The sequence below is a fragment of the Prionailurus viverrinus genome, chromosome D3 (genome assembly GCF_022837055.1).
Source record: "Prionailurus viverrinus isolate Anna chromosome D3, UM_Priviv_1.0, whole genome shotgun sequence".
Taxonomy (NCBI): Eukaryota; Metazoa; Chordata; class Mammalia; order Carnivora; family Felidae; genus Prionailurus; species Prionailurus viverrinus.
In genome coordinates this window covers 95,706,592-95,721,151 of record NC_062572.1, presented here as the reverse complement: position 1 = coordinate 95,721,151, position 14,560 = coordinate 95,706,592, and the positions used below count along the sequence as shown (strand labels likewise).

General features: G+C 47.5%; 1 protein-coding gene across 2 annotated transcripts; it reads left to right on the top strand.

The window, feature by feature from the left end:
- The first annotated feature begins 15 nt into the window (after positions 1-15).
- Positions 16-12,847, top strand: TXNL4A (thioredoxin like 4A). Of its 2 annotated transcripts, none has more exons than XM_047827028.1 (4): positions 16-87; positions 358-530; positions 9,414-9,517; positions 12,463-12,847. In XM_047827028.1, exons 2-4 carry the CDS (start codon positions 378-380, stop codon positions 12,632-12,634), a joined length of 429 nt encoding a protein of 142 aa, XP_047682984.1. In that variant the 5' UTR covers positions 16-87; positions 358-377; the 3' UTR covers positions 12,635-12,847. The 2 variants fall into 2 exon arrangements, with proteins under 2 accessions (XP_047682984.1, XP_047682985.1); XM_047827029.1 differs by lacking the exon at positions 16-87 and adding an exon at positions 2,957-3,026 and having other exon boundaries at positions 393-530.
- Positions 12,848-14,560: the final 1,713 nt, after the last annotated feature.

Genomic DNA, 14,560 nt, shown 5'->3' with positions numbered 1-14,560 from the left:
GCGCACGCTCACGTCGGCGCGCACGCACTGTCCGGCGCGGGTCCACGCCCGGAAGGACCGCAGCGCGGGACTCTCTAGGTGTCAGAGGTGCGTGCGGTTGGAGCGGGAGTGGACGGGGGTCCGGGGAGGCAGGGGGTGGGGAACTGAGGTGGGGGGAGACCCCCTCGGGGCCCCGCTCCCGGGCGGTGGCCCGCCGGGCGTCCCCTCGGTCCAGGCCCCCTTCCGAGGGTCTCGTGCTGGCCCTTGCGCCCTCCCCGCGGCGGGACCGAGGGGTGAGGGCGGGGGCGACGCGTGGCCCTCCTGCCGGCAGTGCGGTCTGGCCGGAAGGAGCGGGTGCGTGGAATTCCTGTCCCGCAGGTACCCGAGCGGCCCTGAAGATGTCGTACATGCTCCCGCACTTGCACAACGGCTGGCAGGTGGACCAGGCCATCCTTTCGGAGGAAGACCGGGTGGTCGTCATCCGGTTTGGACACGACTGGGACCCCACTTGCATGAAGATGGACGAGGTCCTGTACAGTATAGCCGAAAAGGTAACGCAGCTCCGCCGCTTCGTGTTGCGTTCCGTGATCAGCTTGCTCATTTCACCGGCATTGCTTTTGCTTGTCTGTTTGGCGGTAGAATTTAAAAGTGAGGTTAGAATCCGTCCAGTGCTCCTTCCTCGTGCCTTTATTCCTGGCGTGCAACACATTCGCTAGATTAGCACACGGATTCTTACCTTGTGGTGGGAGGCTGTGGTCCTGAAACTATACAGGATAGGTCCTGTGGTTTTTCTGGGAGAAGTTTCCGCAGATTTTCAAATTTTAAAAATGATTCATGATTCCTTCTCTATAGTGCCATGAACAAACGCCTACAGGTTTTGGCAAGAACGATCGAGTTTACTTAAATAGTTTAGTTTAAAGGGTTGTCCATTTTTGCTACCTTGTTTATTGTACTCGTAAAGCAGAACTTTCATGTTAATCTGGTTTTCTTCTAGTCTTTTTTCCTCTTTACTCCACGATGCTCTTTGCAAGTCACTTGATTTATAGCTTAGAGTGATTCATTTGCAGGAGATGTTAGGAGAGAATAGAATTGTGCTTTGTGGTACTAGTTTTCCTGATGTTTAGTGTCAGTCCCCTGGCTATTCAGTCTTGCTTGATAACAGAAGTGCAGTCATTGGCACTATTGTATAACGGGGGGCTGAGCGCTTTTCTAAATTTCCGCATGGCGATTTTTTTTTAATGTATGTTTATTTTTGAGAGAGAGAGAGAGAGGGAGAGACCGAGTGTGAGCGGGGGAGGAGCAGAGAGGGAGGGAGACAGAATCCGAAGCAGTTCCAGGCTCTGAGCTGTCAGCACAGAGCCCATCGCGGGGCTCCCCGCCAACTGCCAACTGAGAGTAAAAGTAATGGAAGCGTTGAAGCCATCTTTTCTTAGGGATAAGGGGTTAAAACAACACCTTTTAGTAGATAGCAAAGATGTGAGGATGTATTTTGTATTTAGGAAAGGAAAAACTATCTGACCTTCAGAACGCCTGGCTGGCTCAGTAGAGCATGCGACTCTTGATCTTGGGGTCATTAGTTCAAGCTCACAATTGGGTATAGTTTACTTAAAAAAAAAAACAAAAACGACTATCTGGGGGCACCTGGGTGGTTCAGTGGTTTGAGCGGCTGACTTTGGCTCAGGTCATGATCTCACAGTCTGTGGGTTCGAGCCCCGCGTTGGGCTCTGTGCTGACAGCTCAGAGCCTGGAGCTGCTTCGGATTCTGTGTCTCCCTCTCTCTCTGCCCCTCCCCCACTCACACTCTGTCTTTCTCTCTCTCTCAAAAATAAATAAACATTAAAAAAAAACTATCTGATCTTCTATTGCTAATTTTTACTGTTTCCTATTTGGTAAGAGAGGCAAAGTGAGATGGGGTGATGGCATTGGGGACATTAGGGACCATTCCTGTGTGTGTCAGTCATCATGAGTGTCACTTGGGATACTTCCCCAAGTGCATCTCAGATATTCTGATTCTTTTGATCTGGGGTGAGGTCCAGAAACAGGCCCAGCTCCCCTGGGAATTCTGATGTGACTTTCAAAAACCCCTCAACAGAGGTCAGGATCAGAATATGGGTGCTGTGATTAGCAGTCATTCCCCTCCTCTTCCCCAAGGAGCTTGAGGAGGTGCCTGGGGAGCTCAGGAGAGCGGCAGTTTTCTGACGCTGGGGGTCCTCCCATTTGGGGTCAGAGGGCATAAATGAGGTGGTGCCAGGGGGTCATGCCTCGCTTAGGCTATGGTGGTCGGGGGCAGACACTAGCCAGTTGAGTCGAGAATTGCCTAAGGGCACTTTTCTGAGAAGCAAAGTGTCGCTCTGATGACTTTGAAATAACTTCGGGTGTGTGTCCCGAATTCTGTGTTGCGGGCGACCGTGTGAACACCAGGCGACGTCCAGCTCTCGCCGCCCTCAGTGCGGAGGTACGGTAATTAGAGATGTGAGGCTCGTTTGGCTTCTCATATCTGAGCAAAACCCAGCAAAATGCTTTTAGCTAGGAGACAGATTTTGTGTGTGAATGTAAGTTTTTAGGGACTTTTACCAGAGCTGTTCTTTTCTCATCCGTTTCTGTCAGTTACAGACGGAATCACTGTCGCTGGTGGACGTCCTCTTTCTGGTATTGAACCTGTTGATAAGAATGGCTTAATTGGGCTCATTTTGAGTATTTTTCTTTGTTTTTTTTTTTAAGGTATTTTTTCTTTTGTCCCAAAATTTGGATTTCTGTCCTAATAAACTTTTAATATAATGTTATAGTATAGTTATTAAAAATGCAAACTTGAAATGCATCACAAGATTATTGTTTTATTTTTTTCTTGGTATAAAGGCAAAATATGAGTTTAGAATTCTGGAAGCCCTTTTTGGGGAATCTCAACAGGAATATTTGAAATTTAAAGTTTTAGTATAAAGAACAACTTAACTCTCTATTTAAAAATCTCCCTCTGCAGAAATGGCAGATAGTGGGGGATCTTCCTCATCTTGTTACGAGCCCTGTTTGGATACCCCAGCTGTTTTAAAGTGAGTAACAGTTGCGCCGTTTAGGCTGGACTTGATTAGATCGTTCTCCTGGAATGTAGTGTGTTGACTTGATGCTTTGACGTTGCCGACCTCCCGACCCCACCTCATGCCGGAGTGGCCTGGAGCTGCTCTGAAGACGTAAGAGATGTGCTGAACGATTTGACAGATGTCTGGAGCTTGCTGGGGTGGTAATAAGCAAAGCTTCCTGATTAACAGCTGATTTTATGCACAGCTTCAAAGAGAGACTGTTTGGTGTGTCTCTGAGCTGTCTTGAGCTGTCTTGCCGTTTTGTAGGAAGTTTGTGACAGCTCGCTGTTACCGAAATCCCATAATGGGGAAGAATAAACGGGACATTTCATTTTTGTGTGTTAAAAGCCCAAATAAGTAGTTTAAAATATGCAAAACTTCGGGGCGCCTGGGTGGCGCAGTCGGTTAAGCGTCCGACTTCAGCCAGGTCACGATCTCGCGGTCCGGGAGTTCGAGCCCCGCGTCGGGCTCTAGGCTGATGGCTCAGAGCCTGGAGCCTGTTTCCGATTCTGTGTCTCCCTCTCTCTCTGCCCCTCCCCCGTTCATGCTCTGTCTCTCTCTGTCCCAAAAATAAATAAACGTTGAAAAAAAAAAATTAAAAAAAATATGCAAAACTTCAATGATATCATTGACTCATGAGCATACATTCTCATTAAATTGTATATAAGACAAATATATGTATGGAACATTTTAGAAATGACTTTAGAGAAGAGCATTTTTTTTTTTTTTAATGTTTATTTTTGAGAGAGAGCATGAGCGGGGGAGGGGCAGAGAGCAAGGGAGACACAGAATCCGAAGCAGGCTCCAGGCTCTGAGCTGGCAGCACAGAGCCCGACGCGGGGCTTGAACCCACGAACCACGAGATCATGACCCGAGCCAAAGTCAGCCGCTCAACCGACTGAGCCCCCCAGGCACCCTTAGGGGGATCATTCTTAAACCTCGCATAAAGTAAGTTGAACTCTACTGGAAGTTGATGTTCTCATAAGAGCCAACAAAATGTGTATGTTTGCTCTGGATTTGTGTTTCTGGAAATAACAGTCTTGCAGCTAGGAGCAAGCTATGGGGGGCAGTAAGGGTAGAGACCAAGCTTGTTCCTGCTGCTTACTACCCGTATGACCTTAAATAACTTGTCTGTGTGCCTCATTTTACTCATCTGTGGGAAAGGGGTGGTAGTGCCTAACCCAGAGGGCAGTCATGAGGATAGAATTAATATAAAAGACTTCCAGAACACTTCTTCTCTCAGGTAAGCGGTATGTTCCATAATTCTTAGCCACTGTCGTTAGTATCGTTACCACTCACATCGCAGAGTTTGCGAGAGTTGTTGTTGAGCTAATCGGGCAAATGGTAGTGGGGGAAAATAAAGTTATCGCGCAGTTTTTTGATGGCTTTGACATGAGTTATCTGAAAATTGACTTATAAATAAAATACATAGTGCCGGTTGGCAGCCCATAAGATTTTTTCCAGCGTTTTAGTGGGTTCTTAGCCAGAGGAGGAGTCCCGTCCAAGAGGGTGGAGTGGTGGCTGGGGTCATGTGCCAGCCTCAGTCTCAGTGATGTGCAGGAGTTACTTTTTGGAGGCAAGTTGAGTGGCTTGTAGAAGGCTACCGAACAGTTTAATCAGCGACTCGGTGACGAAGGAGGGGTGCTTACAAAACGTGTAGGCAGTCGGGTTGGAAATCATAGTTACTGCTGTAGACAATCAAAAGAATCTGTACAGTAAGAAACAACCTGATAATAGAAATGAAATTTGTACATAGAGTCGTTGGTTTTTAAAAGACACTGTCGAACAGCCAATTAAAATTACCGCAAATATGGCAGGCAAAATACTATTTTAGACATAGTAGACTTGGGCGAATCAGTTTAAAGTGCCATTTAAAAAGATGACTCCTAAAAAATGAAATAAATAAATAAATCCTGTGGGTAGAGAGGCAAGGAACCTAAAAAACAGGAAATTCTCATGGTTAAGGAAACTTCAGAGACACACACATTAAAATAGTGTGCTATCGCTTCTTAGATATAGCAGAGCTAAAAAGGTGAAAGTTAATACTGAGGTACCTGTAGAACAGATCTCCTTGCAGGGGGCAGTTTGGCATCGTGTAAAAAGCCTTGAGAATAGTCATACCTTATGCCCAGTAACCCCGCGTCTTCAATAGACGAAGTTTTATGCTCCGCAAGACCTTTGCCATAACTTCTGTCATACCTGGAAACAACAGCAGTGTCTCATGATAGGAGAACATGGTGATGACCGTGAGCTCTAGCGTTTGAACCCTGAGACGCATCCTGTTGCCAGGTGGGAAACAGACCTGTCCTGTGGTCCTCACGATGGCTCCCAGAGGTAGGTGCTGGCACGTAGTTTGTCCAGGCTCAGAAACAGACGGTTGGGATTTAAACTGGGAATGTCCCGTTCACGGGATGGAATGTTATGTGGCTGTTAGAAGTTATCTTCTAAGAGCTTCTTCAATAACATGGGCATCAGTTAATGACGTCAGCTGGAGAAAGCAGAATGTATATGATTTCCTCACAAGTGAGCTTGTGGGTCTGGGGAAAGGGAAACACTTTTTGCTTTAAGACACCCATACTATTGATTTTTTGACTGTCCTATATTTTTAAGTTTGGGTTTTTTTTTCCTTTTAGGTAGCCTGTATACCCCACATGGGCCTGAACTCCCACCCTCAAGATTAAGAGTTGCACGCCATTCTGACTGAGCCAGCCATGTGCTCCAGCCCAGTGTTTTTTAAACAAGTTGTATAACTTATGGGCATCTGCCTGGCTCAGCGCGAAGAGGATGCAACTGTCGATCTCAGGGTTATGAGTTCAAGGCCCACATTTGGGGTAGAGTTTGCTTAAAAATACGGGACTGGACACATAGTAGTGGTTTTTCTTTCTTTTTTCTTTTTTTAAAAAATTTTTTTAATGTTTCTTTATTTTTGAGAGGGAGAGAGACAGGGTGTGGGCAGGGGAGGGGCAGGAAGAGAGAGGGAGACACAGAATCCAAAGCGGGCTCCAGGCTCTGAGCTGTCAGCACAGAGCCCGACGCGGGGCTCAAACCCACGAACCGTGAGATCATGACCTGAGCCAAAGTCGGACGCCCAACTGACTGAGCCACCCAGGCGCCCCGGTAGTGGTTTTTCCACTCTATTTCTATATTTTCAAAATGAACATTATTTGTTTATGTGTATTTTATTTTTGAGAGAGTGGGAGTGAGGGAGGAGCAGAGAGAGAGGGAGACAGAGGATCTGAAGCAGGCTCAGTGCTGAGAGCATAGGGCCCGACGCGGGTCTCCAGCCCACAAACCCCAAGACCACCACCTGAGCCAAAGTCGGACACTTAACCTGCTGAAGCACCCAGGCACCCCAAAATGAACATTTTTTTAAAATTTTTTTTTAACGTTTTATTTATTTTTGAGACAGAGAGAGACAGAGCATGAACGGGGGAGGGGCAGAGAGAGAGGGAGACAGAGAATCGGAAGCAGGCTCCAGGCTCTGAGCCATCAGCCCAGAGCCCGACACGGGGCTCGAACCCACGGACCGTGAGATCGTGACCTGAGCTGAAGTCGGACGCTTAACCGACTGAGCCACCCAGGCGCCCCTGAACATTTTTTTAAATGGAGAAAATACAGTAGACTCCTAGCTTCATTTCACTTTTATAAAACATACACAGACTTTTAGTTAACTGTAGGTTCGTCGGTGGGTGTGAAACGTTCAGACCATGTGGAAAGCATCACGACAATTCATGTAACCCGCATTAGAAGCAGCTTGGATAAATGGTAGCTTTTCCAGGGGAAAGACTGGGTAGGTTGCACAGGTTTCTAGGAAGGCCCCTTGGTGCCGCGTGCGGTTCTCATCTGGCCGCCCAGATGGGTGAGCAGCCCCTGGCTTTCTGCAGGTGTTTGAGCTGCAGGGGCTTGAGAGCCTCCCGTCAGACAGAAGTGGCACCCCACCAACCCTGAGGGCAGGTCTGTTTGAACTCAGCGTTACGTGATTAAGCTCACACTGTCCAAAAACACATTTTTAGTGACATTAATGTGTTTCCTGTATTTCAGAATACAAGCTTATTGTTCAAATTCACTCGATAAGCATTTACTGGTCCCGTGTATGAGTCAGGTACTGCTTGGCTCTGAGGACACATCAGTAAAGAGAACAGACGTGGTTCCTAGCCTCGGGAAGCCTTAGATTTATCTGGAGAACGATAGTGTACTGTACATAGAGGGGAAGAGAAGAATTAAGTACTGTGCTGTCGTTAGTTGTTTTACTTCTGAACGAGCTACCGTTTTCTTCCTCCTCATTGAAGGCAAAGGGAAGTAGGGCCTGCTCTCAAAGTCTCGCTGTAAAAACCAACGTTTATAGTGAAGATTATATCGTTGAGTTTGGGTAATTGAATATCTTCATGTATAAAACAGGTGGTATGTTTTGATCACTTTAAGAGGACGTGGTTTCTCGTGTCAGTTTCTGCTTTAACTTGGGAGATGTGGAGGTTCTAGGAACTGGAGCCAACTGGCTAAATAATTCACGTTGAATCCGAAAGGCATCTTGGGCTCTCACTGCATTGGCAGTTTACGCTTTAGGGGACAAGTGGACGTGTTTGTTTGGTTTTACTGTAAGGTTAACATCTGTCAGTGTAAGTTGTGATAGCTCTGTTGTATTACATGGAAAGTAATAACGGAATAATGATAGAGTGAAACGTAGGGGTAGGCAGCACCTACGGATGCACAGGGTCCCTTTTGCCGGAAAGCTCTGCAGAGGCGTGTGCTGTGCTCCGGCCCTGCTGTGTGAGGGCCGCGGCAGCATGAAAAGAACACTTGCCACAGAGGCCACCTGGACATGCGGAGTGTGGCACACTCGATTCCACAGCCGCCTTGTCTCTGTCACCAGGAAAGAGGGAATTGGGGGGTGGCCAGGAGGGGCCCCAGCCCCATGCCTGGGCCCCTCAGTAACTTCCCTCCTTCCGCAGCCAGGCTCTTTGTGGGACATGTGCATATTTAATGCCTTCTGTTGGTCAGACCTCAGCCCTGCGCCGTCTTGCACTGTTTATTTTGAGAGAGAGAGAGAGAGAGAGAGAGAGAATGAATGAATCCGAAGCAGGCTCCACGCTGTCACCCTAAACACATGAACCATGAGCTCATGACCTGAGCTGAAAGCAAGAGTCGGACCCTCAACCAACTGAGCCACCCAGGCGCCCCTATAGGGGCCATTAAAATGTCATGTCTTTTGTTGGAGAGATTCTATTTTGGGAATTTGTTCTTTGGAAATAATGACATATGTACATAGATTTAAAGGGAAGAATGTTCACAGGTGAATAATTGGTACTAATGAAAAATCTGAATTATTTATTTTCAGGAAAAATCAGAAAATAATGGAAGAATGATAAACTAATGACATAGCTGTTTGATGAAGTATTATGTAGCCCTGAAAATTGTGCTTTGGGAAAGCATGTAATTTGTATAAGAGAATGCTCATAATTAAAGCAGGATATAAAACACTGTGGCATGGAATGATCACATTTTGTTAAAACAGTATAAACAGACTTATATGTGTGTGTGTATGCCAGAAAAAATGGGAAAGAGTTTACCAAAAATATATTTGTAGCAGGGCGCCTGGGTGGCTCAGTGCGTTGAGTGTCTGACTTAACTCAGGTCATAGTCTCATGGTTCGTGGGTTCACACCCCACGTTGGGCTTTGTGCTGACAGCTCAGAGCCTGGAGCCTGCTTCAGATTTCTGTCTGCCTCTCTCTCCCGGTCCCCCACTTGCACACACACACTCTCTCTCAATAAGAAACATTAAAAAAAAAAAAACATTTGTAGCAATTCTGGTGGTTGGGACTGGCGGTGATTCTGTCTTATTTACAGTTTTCTGAGTTTTCTAAATCTGCTATGATGAATCTGCAATTAGAGAAAAAAATGAAAGAAAATTTGTTGTGTATAGTATTGTTTGGAGTAGTAGTCTTAGTATCTGCATGTGTGCACCCCTGACTCAAAAAGGCAGGTGTGCGGCAGATTCTAGCAGTGGGTTTTAAAATAGTGGTTTCCTGTGTGCAATTAAGTATTTGTAGAAGTACAAATCTGGAAAAGTTGAGACAGGTTATTACTAGGTCAGCATGAATAACGTACCTGTGGACGTTTTCTGTGGGACTCTCATAACTTGCTGTTGTGAAGATGGTAAAGCGAAGTGTAAGCGGCCAGTTGTCAGGAGCCCGAACGTGCTGAATCATCTCCCTGTGTACTAGCTCTGCTGGGAAAGAATGTTGGGGACTCGGTTTGAAAATTGTCCGCTTACGTACAAATTCTCGTGTTTGTTTTTAACGTGCTTTTGCAGAATAAAAAAATGGTGTGTTACTGTACAGGGTTGTTTCAATCTCTCCTAGGTGAAAAATTTTGCAGTTATCTATCTTGTGGATATTACAGAAGTGCCTGACTTCAACAAAATGTATGAGTTATACGATCCATGCACCGTCATGTTTTTCTTCAGGTATGTTCTCTTAAACTTGTCATTTCAGTTGAATATCGTTGGTCTGGAAGTTTGACGTAATCAGGAGATCTTTATATTTGATGGTACTTAGGTAGTAAAGTCAAGTAACGTCGTGAATTTTAAAAAAGTTCTGTCGTGGAGATTTAATTTAGAAAGGAATCACCATTTGATGTTTGGTCAAAATTTCTTACTGTTTATTGTTAATACAGAAGTTGGTAAATAGCAGTGTTAAGCCTCAGACCATGCTCCGAAAGTAGAGCTCCCTGGCTGGCAAGGAATGTTTGCGTGGATTGTATAGGGTGTGGATTAGCTTTATAGTCTGTGTAACAAACGAGCACAAGTTGAGTAGCTAACACAGCACCACTTATGAGCTCAGTGCTGTGTCAAGGTTCGGGCAGGCTCAGTGGGTTCCCGCTCAGGGTCTCCCCAAGTCAGAATCAGGGGCTGGGCCCTTACCTGGACCGTCAGCCTGGGAAGAAGCCCCTTGGCTCACTTGGGTTGTTGGCTGAATGCAGTTCCTGGTGCTCACGGGTCTGAGGTCTCTGACTCCTTGCTGGCTGTACGCCGGGACCCCTCCCTGCTCCTGGAGGCCCTTCCGCCTTTGAAGTCTGCACAGTCTCTGAGATTTCCTGTTCTGCTTTTAAGGGTCGTGATTGGAATAGACTCATCCAGATAATCCAGGATTATCTCCTTATTTTAAAGTCAATCGATCAGAAACTTTTGGGACATCTGTCAGAGTCTTTATGCCCCATCATATCACAGTCCCAGGGGATCGGGCGGGAAATTCACAGGGTTTAATGTAGGATTTTGCCTACCAGTCTGCCCTCTGGCTCCGAAAACTCACATCCTTCTCATGTGCAAAATCAGGTATGGACAAGGCTTCTTAGGCTCCTGGACACCACTTGTCTGTGGCCCCAGCTCTCCCAGCACACAGTGTGGGACAGCATAGGAAACAGGTCTGGTTTCCCAAGGGGACATGAGGAGGAAGGGGGCCGACGCCCCAGCCCTGGGAGGGTGCTTGCCTGGATTTTCCTCCCTTTTTCATGAAAGGTATTCGCAGCTGGGCCATTTTCCAGCCTCCTTCAGCCAGCAGCACATTGGGTTCTGTCATCTCCTTCCACTGCACCCTCTGTCCCTTGCAGCCAAGTCCCTGGCCTGGGCATCGGGGAAGACCTCTCTGGTGACTGAACGTTTTGGCCTTTAGGGCTTTCCTGGGCCTCAGCAGTAGGTCGTGTGGCTTCCTTTTCCCTGTACCCCCCATTCTGCGGCCGTTTCTGGATTTCAGCACCTTCTGCCATCCGGAGAGGCTGAGAATTGAGTCTTTGTTCGCAATTCTCACACTAGGTTGTCTCTCTCGTTTTGCTGTGAGCACCAGGGAGAAACCAGACAGCACCTTCAAGACTTTGCTTGGCTTTCCTTCAGCTGAATATCCAAGGGCATCAGTCATTGCAAGTCCTTCCCACAGAACCGCAGGATCCCATCGCGATGTCCTGCCAAGTAACAGGGTCCCTTTCCTCCACCCCCAGCAACGCGAGGTCCTCCCTTCCTTTGGAGCCGGCACCAGCTGTGCTCTCCAAGTCCGTGTTTCTTCTCACGGGCTCTTGGAGGCAGTCTAGGCCTTTTCTGTCGTGCTCTTCGAAATTCTCCCCTAGCCCTTCAGGTGGGAGTGAGGCTGAAAAAAAGAAGCCCCCGCCGTCTGTGCACATGGGTGTTTTAGGACGGAGGCTGCACCAGAGAAGACAGAACGTCTCTTTCCGCCACCCAGAGTTCTAAGACGAGGCGTGGTGGCACTTCAGTTAATGTTTTCACTAAATGTATATATACTGAGTCCTGCCAGGTTTTGTGGTCTAGTGCTGGGACGCGGATCCTGCCATTAGGGAACTTTGTAGGTTGGGAACAGCTGAGTAAATTAGCAGAGGGAAACAGGTGCCAGAGGGCGGGTATTTATAGGCACACAAATACTGAGTCAGGGTGGCGGGAGCTAAGTGGCAGCTGGGGCAGGTTTGGGATGAGCTCCAGCTTTCTGGGGGACGGGCACACGGCATGAGCTTCATGCTATGTTTGGGAGCCCGAGAAGACACGGAGTGGCTGGTGGGTGATGGCGGGAGACTGGTGGGGGAGGGGGCGGGAGGGAAGGGTCCAGACACCCAGATCCCCCCCGCCAGGGAGGGGGAGGGGCAGGGTCCAGACCCCCAGATTCCTGGGCCAGAGTGAGGATGTGGAATGTTATCCTAGAAGTGAAATTTTGTGGCAGAAAAGGAACATCGGATTTGCCTTTTGGAGGCTCACTCTGGTTAAAAGGTGGCCAGACCAAAGACTGCAGGGTGAATGGAGCACTTCATTCTTAGGGAAGTGGGAAGTTAAAGTAATGAAAACTAATCAGTCTTCAGCAAACCTGGAAAAATTAGTGCATCAGGGACAACCAGGGTAAATATCTTCTATAAAGTGCACATATAAATCATTGTTAAAAGTAGCCTCTTAAGAAATACATTTGTAAAGAATTGTCTATGTCTCTAATCATAAAAATCCAAAACATGATTAATTTCACAGTTAGTAGGATTTTTAATGAAATGTACACTAGGTGCTCACAAGAGCACCGTGAAAACTCATCCATTGTGTTTCCTGAGTAAATTAGTACAACCCTCTGGGTCCAAGTGACAAAAACTGTGTCCTTTGAGCTTTCGACTACCTGTAGGGTATTTGTCCTAAGGAGACAGAGAAGAGTACAGAAAGAGCTTGCTCCCCACGCAAGCTGTGCGTTTTTAAATAGCATTTAGGTTGTTTTCATCTTCTCCTGAATCACGGTGGATCCTCTTGACTGTGTGTTCTTCTCTTAAATGATGTTTAACGAGAGTTTGTAAAGGTGCAAAACAGAAGGCCTCTTCATGGAACTCTTTTTTAGAAGGAATTTTGTGAGCATTGACCCCCCTGTTTCCTCTTTGCAGGAACAAGCACATCATGATTGACCTGGGTACTGGGAACAACAACAAGATCAACTGGGCCATGGAAGACAAGCAGGAAATGATAGACATAATCGAGACCGTGTACCGAGGCGCCCGGAAAGGTCGGGGCCTGGTGGTGTCTCCAAAGGACTACTCCACAAAATACAGATACTGAGCTCTCAGCCCATTCTCTGTGCATATAAATGTTGTGGAGTCCTTTTCATGTGGAAATACCTTGAACTATTTAAAGCCTTAGAGCATTTGGACACGAAGAAGTAAGGGTTGCATGGCCTCAACTTTCCGGCCGCCGGGCCATTGTATTTTTATATTAGCAAATATCTGTAAATACCTAGCTGAGATAAATAAAATACGCAGTGATGGAAAGCCACGATTGCTTCTTTCTTGAGAAACTTGACATACAGATCACTGGTCTTGGTAGTCAGAAATTCATCGTAATCTTTACCGTTGGGAGCGGAATTCGGGCGCATGTCCTATGGGGCCGCCGTGTTTTGTACGCCTGGCCGTGGGCGTCTCTGAGGCCTGCCGTAACAAAGTACGCAGACGGGGTGACAACGGAAGCGAGTGGGCTCGCACATCCTGCCGCCTAGGACTCCAGATCCAGGCGTGCTCGGGCTGGGGTCTTTGGGGCTGTGATGGAGAATCTGTTCCCTGCCCCTCCCCCGGATTCTGTAGTTTCTGGCAATCTTTGGCTTGACTCTTCACCCGGATCTTCACGGGGCCTCCTTCCTGTGTGCGGGTCTGTGTCCAGATTTCCCCTTCTTACAGGGACACTGGTCATTGGATGAGGGCCACCCTTCCCCAGCACGACCTCATCTTAACTAATTACACCTGTGATGACCCCATCTCCAACTAAGGGCACATTGTACTGGGGGTAGAACTCATAGGAATTTATGGGGGTCACAATTCAACCCACAACAGAGTCCAAAGGCTTGAGTTCAGAAAGAATAGACACTTGGGGGAAAAAGTATTTTTTAGTCTTCTGGCTATAAAAGCAGTGCAATAAAATAATGAGTCTTATTTTCCTTTTAAATATAAAGAGTAAGAAGTCGTTTCTTTTTTTTTTTTTAATTTTTTTTTTTAACATTTTTATTTATTTATTTATTTTATTTATTTTTTTTTTTTTAAATTTTTTTTTTCAACATTTATTTATTTTTGGGACAGAGAGAGACAGAGCATGAACGGGGGAGGGGCAGAGAGAGAGGGAGACACAGAATCGGAAACAGGCTCCAGGCTCCGAGCCATCAGCCCAGAGCCCGACGCGGGGCTCCAACTCACGGGCCGCGAGATCATGACCTGGCTGAAGTCGGACGCTCAACCGACTGCGCCACCCAGGCGCCCCAACATTTTTATTTTTGAGACAGAGAGAGACAGAGCATGAACAGGGGAGGGGCAGAGAGAGAGGGAGACACAAAATCTGAAACGGGCTCCAGGCTCTGAGCGGTCAGCACAGAGCCCGACGAGGGGCTTGAACTCACGGATCGTGAGATCATGACCTGAGCCGAAGTCGGACGCCCAACCGACTGAGCCACCCAGGCGCCCCAAGAAGTCGTTTCTTATTCCTCCAAACATCGTATCTAACGAACTTAAGCAGGCTGTATTTTCTGTAGAAATCACGGCTCTTCAGTACATGCAGCTGGTTTCCTTATCACAGTGTTGAGTGTCTCTCACCCCAGCAGCATGTTGATGGGTGGGTGGTTAGGATCTTCCCAGGAACATCTTGTGGGGAGCCGGGGCCACACCCTGCAGCCCTGTCTGGTTTCACCGCCAGGCTCTGCCGCTTACTGTGGCAAGTGGCCTCCTGGAGCTCCGTTGTCTCTGGAGTGTGGGGGTGGTAGTGTCTGCTGTCCCATGTCTTGGAATAGTGTCTTTGGATGGTGCCTGCTGGGCCCTCACTGCTGTGACCAGATTGACTGTGGTTGGAACACAAGTACAAAGGAGGTGTGCTTTAAATGGATTTAAAACTCAAATGCAGGGGCGCCTGGGTGGTGCAGTCGGTTAAGCGTCCGACTTCAGCCAGGTCACGATCTCGCGGTCCGTGAGTTCGAGCCTCGCGTCAGGCTCTGGGCTGATGGCTCAGAGC

Coding starts and splice junctions, on each gene's coding strand:
- TXNL4A (XM_047827028.1), top strand. CDS start 378: ATGTCGTACATGCTCCCGCACTTGCACAACGGCTGGCAGGTGGACCAG. Junction 531..9,413: donor TGTACAGTATAGCCGAAAAG/GTAACGCAGCTC, acceptor AATCTCTCCTAG/GTGAAAAATTTTGCAGTTAT. Junction 9,518..12,462: donor ACCGTCATGTTTTTCTTCAG/GTATGTTCTCTT, acceptor TCCTCTTTGCAG/GAACAAGCACATCATGATTG.